This window comes from Grammomys surdaster, unplaced genomic scaffold (genome assembly GCF_004785775.1).
Source record: "Grammomys surdaster isolate TR1022 unplaced genomic scaffold, NIH_TR_1.0 255, whole genome shotgun sequence".
Lineage (NCBI taxonomy): Eukaryota > Metazoa > Chordata > Mammalia > Rodentia > Muridae > Grammomys > Grammomys surdaster.
In genome coordinates, this window is record NW_021604696.1 from 1,184,045 (window position 1) to 1,195,423 (window position 11,379).

The 11,379-nt window shown below is 36.9% G+C and overlaps 1 protein-coding gene across 1 annotated transcript; it reads left to right on the top strand.

The window, feature by feature from the left end:
- The first annotated feature begins 1,679 nt into the window (after window positions 1-1,679).
- Window positions 1,680-2,360, top strand: LOC114627601 (proteasome subunit beta type-3). The gene has a single exon (XM_028775490.1). It carries the CDS (start codon window positions 1,739-1,741, stop codon window positions 2,354-2,356), a length of 618 nt encoding a protein of 205 aa, XP_028631323.1. The 5' UTR covers window positions 1,680-1,738; the 3' UTR covers window positions 2,357-2,360.
- The last annotated feature ends 9,019 nt before the right edge of the window (window positions 2,361-11,379 follow it).

Consider the following 11,379-nt stretch of genomic DNA (forward strand, 5'->3'; position numbering starts at 1 on the left):
TTACTGTGTATTTTGGCTAAAGTCAACCCTGTTGGGTCCTAGGAGCCCCTTGCTTCCCTGGAGACTGGGATCCACCAGTGACTATCACCAGTTCCTCATCCCCCACTGCTACATATTTTTATTCGATTTCCTGACGCTCTGTACCTCTCTCCTGTACTAGACTGGAAGCACATTGTTTTTATCCATTCTTCAGTTGAGGGACCTCTAAATTCTTTCTAGTTTCAGGCAATTATAAATAATGCTCATATAAACATAGTTGAACAATTACCCTTATGGTATGGTGGAATATCTTTTGGGCATATGCCCAGAAGAGTTGGGTCTTGAGGTAAAAATATTCCCATTTATCGGAGAAACCACCGAATTGATTTTCAGAGTGGTTGTATAAGTTGCAGCTATGGAAGAGTATTCCCCTTGCTCCACACACTTGCCAGCATGTGCTGTCCCTAGAATTTCTGATCTTAGCCACTCTGATGGGTGTAAGGTGAAATCTTAGGGTCATTTTGATTTGCATTTTCAAGATGACAAAGGATGTTGAATATTTCTTTAAGGGTTTCTCAGCTATTTGAGATTCCTCTGTTGAGAAATCTTATTTTAGCTTTGTATCCCATTTTAAAATAGGATACTTTGATCTCTTATGTCAGAAAAGAGATGACAGCAGTAGTAAGACCCAGCTACTCATATTTTATCCACATCAGGGAACATGGAGAGATGAATACTCAGGCTTTACTTTTTTATTCAGTATTTACTGTAGACCACACACTGTGAGATGATGTCTTCCACATTCATATTGGGCCTTCCCTGCTCAGTTGAGCATTTCTGAAAACCCCCTCATAGACAAAGCCAGAAGTGTGTTTCCATGATGATTCTGAATCTGCGCAAATTGACATTCAAGATGACCATCAGATCCTGGGATAAGCAGGACTATTATATTATTGAATCATAACAAATTTCTTCATTTCACAACAAATCAACATTTAAACTATTTCTACTTGTTTAATATTAACAACTGAGACTATCACAGGACCAAAATGTTTGTAGATTTATGAAAAATATATGTATATCATATAAGAATTTTTGACCTTACCCGTCATGGAATATACATTATCAAAAGCAATGCATATTCAACAGCAGGTAAGGAAAGCATTCTTGTCAGAACGACCTAAGACAGGCTCAGTCTTGTTTATGAAATAAAAAAGGGAGAGATGTGGCTGTTTGACAGGAATCTGACATTAGCCAAGGACAAGGAAATGGGCTGCTTATTAAGAATCTGACATTGGGGCTGGAGAGATGGCTCAGTGGATAAGAGCACTGACTGCACTTCCAGAGGTCCTGAGTTCAAATCCCAGCAACCACATGGTGGCTCATAACCATCTGTAATGAGATCTGATGCCCTCTTCTGGTGTCTCTGAAGACAGCAACAGTGTATTCATATATAATAAATAAATAAATATTAAAAAAGAAAAGAATCTGACATTGGACTAGAACAAAGAAGTAATTTCAGTCAAAAATCTAAATATTAGGCTAAAACAAAGAAGTAATTCAGGCAGATATCTAAATCTTAGACTAGAAAAAAGAAGTAGACTTCAGGCATGAAAATGACTTTGGGTTAGGACAGGAAAGTAGGTTCAGATATTTTGGTTTTCCTGATAAGCCCTTAGAAATAGTGATCACGCCTGAGAAAGCCAGAGCCGGTTTGCAGGCAACTCAGTAGTGGTCGTGCTCCCAATACATCGCAATCATGTCTATTATGTCCTATAATGGAGGGGCCGTCATGGCCATGAAAGGAAAGAACTGTGTGGCCATCGCTGCAGACAGGCGTTTCGGGATCCAGGCCCAGATGGTGACCACGGACTTCCAGAAGATCTTTCCCATGGGTGACAGGCTCTACATAGGCCTGGCCGGCCTGGCCACTGACGTCCAGACAGTTGCCCAGCGTCTCAAGTTCCGACTGAACCTGTATGAGCTGAAGGAAGGTCGGCAGATCAAGCCTTACACCCTCATGAGCATGGTGGCCAACCTCTTGTATGAGAAACGGTTTGGTCCCTACTACACAGAGCCTGTCATTGCTGGCCTGGACCCGAAGACCTTTAAGCCCTTCATTTGCTCTCTGGACCTCATTGGCTGTCCCATGGTGACGGACGACTTTGTAGTCAGTGGTACCTGCTCCGAACAGATGTACGGGATGTGTGAGTCTCTCTGGGAGCCCAACATGGATCCAGAGCACCTGTTTGAAACCATTTCCCAGGCCATGCTGAACGCTGTGGACCGGGATGCCGTCTCAGGCATGGGCATTGTTGTCCACATCATTGAGAAAGACAAGATCACTACCAGAACGCTGAAGGCCCGGATGGACTAACCTGTGCTCTACATGGACTAACCTGTGCTCTGGTCCCATCTCCCTTTTGTTGTTTTTCTTTTTAATAAAATTGCCTTTCTTTCAACAAAAAAAAAAAAAAAAAAGAAAGAAATAGTGATCACTGGAGTGATCATGGAACTTTGTTTATTGCCTTGCTTGCTCTTTGATTATTTTGTGTTTATTGTCTTGCTTGTTTCTTGACTATTTGCATCTATTGTATTGCTAGTTTCTCAACCTAGAATTGACCTTAATACTTGCATGTAATTAAAATGGTATAAAAGCAAAAAGGAGGAGTAGGAATGGGATAGGGGGTTCATGGGGAAGGCGGGAAATGGAGAAAGGGAATAACAACGGAAATGTAAATAAATAAAATATCCAATAAAAACAAAAACAAAAAAAAAATTTCTTAAAGTAAAATTGTTTGGTTATGTATATAAGTTTTTGTAAATTCTGAGTATTAATGGGAATATGATTTCCCATCAATAAATAAGAATGTCTATTTCTCCATAAAACTGTACACATTTAATATCTCCTAACCTTTCCAAGGTTGCTCCAAGCTGATGGATAAAAACAAAATTAAAGAATAAATAAAATAAAGTAAGTAAACCATATATACTATTAAATTTTTACTTCTCTTAACTTGATATTGACATCCAATGAAATTGAGAAAATTTATTTTAACTCTTTATCTTCTTATATCTATAAACCTTTTGTCTGCTTGTATGGATATTCACCAGATATACTCACTGCCTGCAGAGGTCAGAAAAAAAGCATCAGAACCATTAGAACTGGAGTTACAGATCATATTGTATGCTGGGAATCGAACCCAGGTTCTCTGCAAGAGTAGCCAGTGCTCTTTATCATTAAGCCATACCTCCATATCTTGTATAAAATTTTTTAATCTCTTAATGCTTCTACATGTACCTTTCTGCATGTTATGAAATATATTCTATATTTTCATAAATTTTAGATGCTTGCTTATTATTTATAGTTGTAACCATGCTTGATAGTTCACACATCAACTATGCACACAAGTTACTAGTGAGACGTTCATTTCATTTACTTTATCCTCTAAGCTTTCTTCTGAAAATATTTTGCAGTGAATTTTACTGTGCAACCAGAAAGAGTACCTAAGTATTTTAAAGTCATGAGTTCTTTTAAGATGTTTGTAAGCCCAGTTTAAGAAATATTTCTAAGCTCAGTTTAACAGATCCTTTAACCATCCTGGATTTGCTGAGACCTCTATGCCCATCAGAATATGAAACATCAGAGAGCTTTCAGTTCATATGCTCTTCTTTTACTCCTGAGCACTCTGCTGTTACTTCAAGCATTGCTTCAGCAGGAATGACGTTGGAAATCACCTCATTAGCTTTCAACTTTATTACATTGTTATCCTGTGTTGTGTTTCTTATTACACATAATAGAGTCTTCCATGATTGTGCCTAAAGATTTCCTGCTGCTTTTGCATATGAAATCACTTCAAGGAAATAATGTCAAAGATTAATTATTATTACCACTTTCTGTCATTTCCATAATTCTTTCCCAGTTTTAGAACATCAAAAATGCATTGCTAACACTTAATCATTTTCATTAGCCTATGTTTGTCCTCAAGTTCAATTCCCTTCATTGTCTCACAAAAAGAATTATTTAATCTCTTTCTTTCTTTATTTCTTATGTTTTATTCCAAATGTTTCAGTTCTTCTCCTTTTTATAGTCCCCTTTCAGGGTCTGGATCTCTGAGATACATGGGCCATGCCCACTGCAATCCTCTGCCAGGCTGGAGTCCTCCATGATGCCCAGTTTTCTCTAGGAGGACACTTTCAACAAACAAAGCATACAAACAGGCAAGCAAACATAACAAAAAGGGAAAGAAGCAGTTGGAAATCATCCCAGGAAAGTATATGTCTATATGCAGGAGATATCATTTTACCTGATTGTACTTGCATCCTTTGGAATGATTGTGGTTATTCAGAAACTTTAGGAGACAGATGAGTATATCAGGTTCACTGCTTGAATCCACATATGTCTAAAATCAAAGTGATCTGAAAACCCTTGGGAGAAGCAGAAGCAGTGAGTCTTAAAGTTTATTATGTACCACCTGTTTAATACTAACAAACTCTAAAACATTTAAAGAGTTAGAATTTCAATGTAGACTTTCTTCATTTTGTCTTTCTCAGACAATCTCAAATTTAACATAGAACATATAGATACACATATCAGGTATGTATAAGTATGTGTAAAGATTACAATATATGTTATATGGTATATTTTATATATTATTTATTGCATAGATTATATAGATTATTATATATATGTGTGTGTGTACACACACATATACACTCTATATGTATGTGGTTGTGTGGCTCAGTTATAGATATGCATGATCCTAGCATTTTATAGTATGAAAAAAAGAGGTCTGTAGTGTTCTATATCAAGAATTAAATGCTTCAATTCAGAGAAGGAACTCCTTTCATCTCAGTCATGAGGCTAATACAGTTCTTTTTGTTCTAGAAACAGAGGAGAATGTAATAACTTATTAATCCTTTTTGTCTGCTATGCTCACTAGCTTCTTCAAAGGTACTACTGGGCATTGATGTTCCTTGTGTTTATATGATCATCCAAAGCCTAAGTTGAATATATAAAAATTATATAGATATAATCACTACTAGTATATGCAGAATATATATATGTATGTACATATATAGTATACAAACACATATATACATATGCATACACATTTACATATGCATTCTATACATACACATACACATGTGGGGTGTGTGTGTGTGTGTGTGTATTCTAATTTCAGAAGGCATGGGTTCATGACTAAGCATTTGTGTGTCTATAACATTCCCAGGAGTTCCTAAAATTGCAGCTCTTAGGCCACATTTAAAATCCTAGCAAAAGAATCTTCTTTACACATAAGTAACTACAGCAAAATGAGCCCAATTATGAAAACAATTACTATTACAAGTAATAGTGACTATAAAATAGTTCACATTTACTTATGGCATTTCCCATTGATAGAGCACTGTGACATTTGGTAACTCCTTTTGATATTCACAATAACCTTCTCATGTTGGGGGGGGCATTAATTATTCAGAAGAGAAATGGAAGAAATGTTAAGTCTCTTGTTCAATGTCACACAGCTAATGAGTGGCAAGGTGGTTGGTGAGGTGAACATGGATGGACGAGATGTAATAAAGGTCTTGGAACCCAAAAATAGATCTATGCGTTCTGTTTCCTTTGCATCCTAATTGTGTGACACTGTACAAGTTATTTAGCCTCTCTAGCTCAGTTCCCTCATTTAAAAACCAGAAATGCCTACTCATACTTGATATGCTCAATAGCCACCAAAATGCCTGCTTTATGTTAATTACTGAATAAATGAAAACTGCTATGTTGTTTGGTTGTCTTCCTTACCCCAGAAAACTGTCCAATTGGAGAAACTAGCATACACCCTAGCCTTACAAGGAATATCTAACTCCACTCGGCACTTGCCCATGATGAGCTCTACATGAAAAACCTCGCAGTTTTAGACTCTTAGAGTGAGCCGTTTTCAGTGCATCCCTATTTAGCTGGATCTGCGGGAGAGCATGCAGCATAGCTGTCTACTCATGTGTTGTTATATAAAGAGTTTCTGCCTGCAGAGTTTCTGCAATGGCTCCTTTGACAAGCCCACAGATCCATGCCCATTTCCCTGCAGTGTGGAATAGGAGCTATTTTTTGTTCCTGGGGCACTGATGAACCTTTATCCTTGGTTAAGCTTCAGATGATTTCACCACGGGGCTTTCTGCAAAATTTACTGAGCAGTGCTACTACCAAAAGCCAAAAACAAATGACATCTTTGCCAGTAACTTGAGGACAGACAAAACAAAAGAAAATGTAGTACCAAATTGATAGTGAGGGTGTGTAATTTATGAAACATCTGACAATTATTAAATATGTTTTGTCATTTATGATCTAGTACCAAGGATAGTACAATTCAGTCTCCTTAAATGTATTAAATAAAATTTCTCCTGTGTCAGTTTTTTATTATTAAAAGGAATAATCACTTTCCTACATAAAATTTATGATAGCTTCATTTCTATAATATGTCTCAGTTTAGCAGCTGGAAAGCTCATATTGTTGAGTATTATGAATTCTAATCATTTCCAACCTGACCTGATCAGTATAAAATCAATTTGGATGTATAACGTGTTTCATTGATCCCCAGGTATGCACACAAAATAAAAATACAGAACAGAGATACATATATACTGTGTTTCAGAGTAGGAGATATATGATTATAATTTTTGTAAGACTTTCAGTGAGAAAAATATTGTCAACTTAAACATTCAAGGACTCTACTGTGTGAATATCATTGATTAGAGAGATGGAATTTGGAAAACACTTCTCATCACATGGAGCTGGGCTCCTGGATCAGGAAATAGATTAAACGCTTATTCTTCTTCCAGGGTAAGGACTAGTGAGGAGTGTGCATCAGATAACAAGAAAACAAGAAAAACTAAGCAAGAAAGCACGAGCACACAACCACCATCCACGTGACAAAATATGCTTGCCAATGTTATCTGTAAACATTGAGCTAAACTTAGGAATGGTGTTTAATATAAACAAGTAGGGTACAAATTTACTGAATTATGTCTATAGTTTTAAAATATACATGTTCACACAATGATGCAGTTAAGTATGTTTCCTAAAATTTTCAATTATATAGACTATGAGGGTTTTTCATACCATTCCACTACATGCTCTATTTTTCAGAATGTTCATATACTTCATAATTGTTTGTTTTAATTCTAGGCATGAAATGTGAGCAATCACGCATGTCAAACAACCTCTGTGCCCATGAACCACAACCACAGCCCCAAATTACTTTTATAACCAAGAATATAATTTAAAAATAAAACAATTTAAAGAGAAAAATATTATTCTTAAGAATACACAATTATGACCTTTGAAGCTACATGGTCCGAGCTTCAGAGTTTCTTCTGCTAACTAAATCATTTAATGGAGTTCATTATGAAATCAAGCCACCTTAAAGGTCTCATTGACATGGCAGAACAATAAGTTATCTCTCACTTGTACAAAGTCTGCTCTAAGGATGCTGGACTCTGACCCGATAACTCAGTACAATTGACTCTGTGTCGCATCTACAGAAACACATCCTTCTACCATCTTTATAGCATAAAATAGGGGCCTGTAGAGCTGTGCATAAAGAACTAAATACTTCAGCTCAGAGGAGGTCCTCTTTTCTTCTCAGTCACGTGACTAATATAGTTATCTTTGTTCTAGAAGCAGAGGAGAGATGTAATAATTAACCCTTTTCATCTGCTATGCCTACTAGCTTCTTCATAGGTACCACTGGGCAGCGAAGTCCCTCACACTTTACAAGTTATACAAAGCCTATGTTGATTATCTAAATATTATTTAGATATAATTGCTAATCGTCCCTGACGTGAGGTAATGAGTTAATAAATCTTCACACCTTTACATATCGCTAAATTCAAATACATAAGTTTCTCTACAAATTGTCTTATTATTTCTTCTACTTTGTGTCACTGGAAATAAAAACTACTTCATCCTATATGTTTGGAAGCGAAGACACAGGGATACCCATCTAACAGGCAAAGCAGGTATTAGGAAAAGAATAGTATAGCATCTTGCCATAGGTACCTTCATCTGGTCCTATTAGCTCATTCCTATTAATAGACCCAATATACACGACTTGTTGGTTTAGATAGTCTACCTTTGCTGAAATGTGTAATAGTGGAAAATGAGTGGTCTTTAGTGTCAAATATTTGGATGTTTGTGTCATAATACTATTGCTATTTTGCTGTGGAATCTCAAGTATTGACCCAGCCTCAGCAAATATTATCCCCTTCATTAGAAAATTAGAAATAAAAATACTTACCTATATGAGATCATGCATCCCAGAACCACTGTCTTAATTTTAAGGAACAGTTAAGATCAGTTTTCACATGCTCATGAATGTATCTCTCTGATTTTCTCTTTGGGGCCACCTTTTCTAAATCAGTACCTATCTGAAATGGGGAAAGGGGAGGAGTTATTGCCTAGATACAGAAATCTTCAATAAGTGCCCCATTATCTCAGTCTTAGGAGTAGAAATAAGTAGGTGGTCATGAAAAGGAGTTCATATTTTTTTCCTAAGGTCCTAGATATTCAAGTCTGTGCATGCCAGATCAAAAGTCTCAATAATTCATCCTATATGTCCCTATAGTTTACAATAGACTGTTTATGACACATCATTATGGGAATGCAAAGCTAAGTAGTATAACACTAAGAAAATCTAAATGGTAATTTGTTTTAGTAATTACATTGTCCTCTGGTGTCGTGTCCATATGTGGAGGTGTTCATTGGTCTTTCTTCTTTTCATGGTTTCAATGCATTATCACAGTGACTGTTCAGAATATTCCTAAAATCTGTTGTTTTACTATGACAGCTAGAAATGAGTGAACTGTATTCAACAGTAACTGAACCTCATAGTTATGGCCCACACATCCTACCTATATACAGCTACCCTTACATGAAGTAAGTTTTCCAAACTCTGTCCAACCCAAAGTCATGGAACCCACAGAACAGTGTAACACAGAGATTTTAGGATGGATAGACAGTGTTTTGTTTTAATTGTTTTGTTTTGTTTTTTAGGTTGAGGTTATACTGCCTTACTTTAGAACATTTGACACAATTGTAAGGTCTTGTGAACAGACACACAGGACTTTGGCAGGTTTCATTGCAAATGTGGAGCCCTGATGCTGAAGCTTCCTGGTAACTCTATTTCAGACAATGTATATTAATAAATCACAATTGGATTATAAAAAAACTAGGAAAGAAAGAGGAACAGGGCAAAAATCTTCTTGCTTTGCCTTCGATGTAGAAAATATAGGCTAGAGCCATATGCTTAAGCCCTTTATTTTCCCTCAATTATTCAAAATCTTTATTTAAAAATTCATGAAGAACTTTCTTCTAAGGGTAAAGAAAAAAGACAGGTTTAAAATTTTAAGCATGCACTCACGCTGAAGAATGAATTGGAAATGGAGCCAGAGGAAGGGTGGAGCTCAATTCATTTGACACTTGTGATTCCGTGTATTACTGTGAGATTAAGAAGGAATTTTAACAAAGTGTTTCCAGAGAGCAGTAAAATAACTTAAAATGACAGAGCTTCCTTAAACACTTTACATGTGATTAACATAGTAATTCACTCAGCATTTCATCTTCTGGTACCATGGTAGAATCGCTGTTCAGTGATGAATGCTCTTGATGTGTACTCAAAATTATTGTTTACATTCAGAGAGTCCATGCAATTTCTTCCTATGATTTATGTGTGTCTATATTCCTAATTATTCTTTCCCCTACTTAGTGATGTTTGTCTGAGTGGTTGTCAGTTTGTTGTTAAATTTCACATATTCGAGATGGATAATACAGCTGCTCAATCTATAATCCTGAGACAAAAAAAAAAAAAAAACCACAGGAAAAGACGAAAAAGATAAAGGAAGTTATCCTTATCCAGATTTGATTTTTTAATTGGGTATTTTATTTGTTTACATTTCAAATGTTATTCCCCGTTCCTGGTTTCCCCTCTGGAAACCCCCTCTCCCATCCTCCCTTCCCTTGCTTCTATGAGGGTGCTCCCCCACCCACCTTTTGGCTGGATCACAATTCTGTCCTTGGGATGGCGTAGCTGAGATAAGTAGACTTAATTCGTGTGCTCATCTTTAATTGCCTGTAGTTCCTAGTGTAGTGTTTAGGTCTACTGTCTACTTTAGAACGACTATTATTGAAGTCTTTTTGCAACCCATGTTTAGGCAATCATCTCGGTAAGACTTTATGAATGTAGCTTCAGAAATTACTAGGAAACAGTCTTACAGCAAACTTGCTAGCCCTCTGGCTCTTATAATCTTTCCACTATTTCTTCAACAAGATTCCTCAACCAGGGTGCAGAAGCTGTTTTGTAAATGTATCCACTGGGACTGCATCCCAGAACTCAGCAATTTGATTGGCTGTGGTTTTCCTGTAGCTGCTTCTCTCTCATGCAAAGAGAAGTTTCCTTGATGAGACGTGAAGACTACATTTATCTGTGAATATAAAGAGAAATGTCTAGAATGTAGCTATGCTTGTTTAGTGATGTAGTGGTTGTTGTTCTTCAAGATCTATGAGTTCATGAGCACTTGGGAGCTAGCCATGTTTCCAGTACTGAGTGTGTTTTCCCACTTGTTGAGTGTGTCCTTCTGGTTACAGTCAATATATATGTGCTACTACTGTACCCTTAGGATTATTGAGTCATGATGGTCATTTTTATGGTTCATTGCTATGTAGGACTTCTAGTTGACTCCATCCTTTGGAAGCCTTCACAGTGTCTTCTGGTACCACTAGAACTAGTCCTCAGACAGAGGCATTCAGGACAGTTCCAGTTCCGGGACCTTTTGGCCCTGTTTCTGAAGTGTATGGCATCTTCATCAATAGGAACTTACTTTGCACCTCAGCTGGGCAATCAAGGTGAATAGCAACAGCCTGTGATGTTTTGAGAATCTCTTTGATGACCAAGGACTCAAAAAAGGCTTCTCATGCCGCCTGCTTTTTGTGTTTTTGTTAAATAGTCTTATGCTTTTCTGTGACGGTATTTTTAGAGCAGTTTTAGGCTCTCCATAAAACTGAGTAGGGAGTATAAGTTCCTACATTCTTCCTACCCCACACAATTCCAACTAACCGGCCACATTAATGACTCTATATACCACAATACTACACGTTTTACAACTGATAAATCCATATCCATGCTTCATCATTCAATGTCTGAAACCCATGTGAGAACTCACTCTCAGAGTTGTGTGTTCTGTGGATTTGGGTATGTATCTGTCTTAGCAAATAGTTCCACTCTCCTCTTCCCAGCTATTATTAGTTCTTCTTTGCCATTCAACATTCATTAATCTTTACCTGCCGCTTTGCCATTTTCAGGTTACCACATAGTTGGAGTCAAGCAGCGGACACTCTTCCCACATTGTCTT

Coding starts and splice junctions, on each gene's coding strand:
- LOC114627601 (XM_028775490.1), top strand. CDS start 1,739: ATGTCTATTATGTCCTATAATGGAGGGGCCGTCATGGCCATGAAAGGA.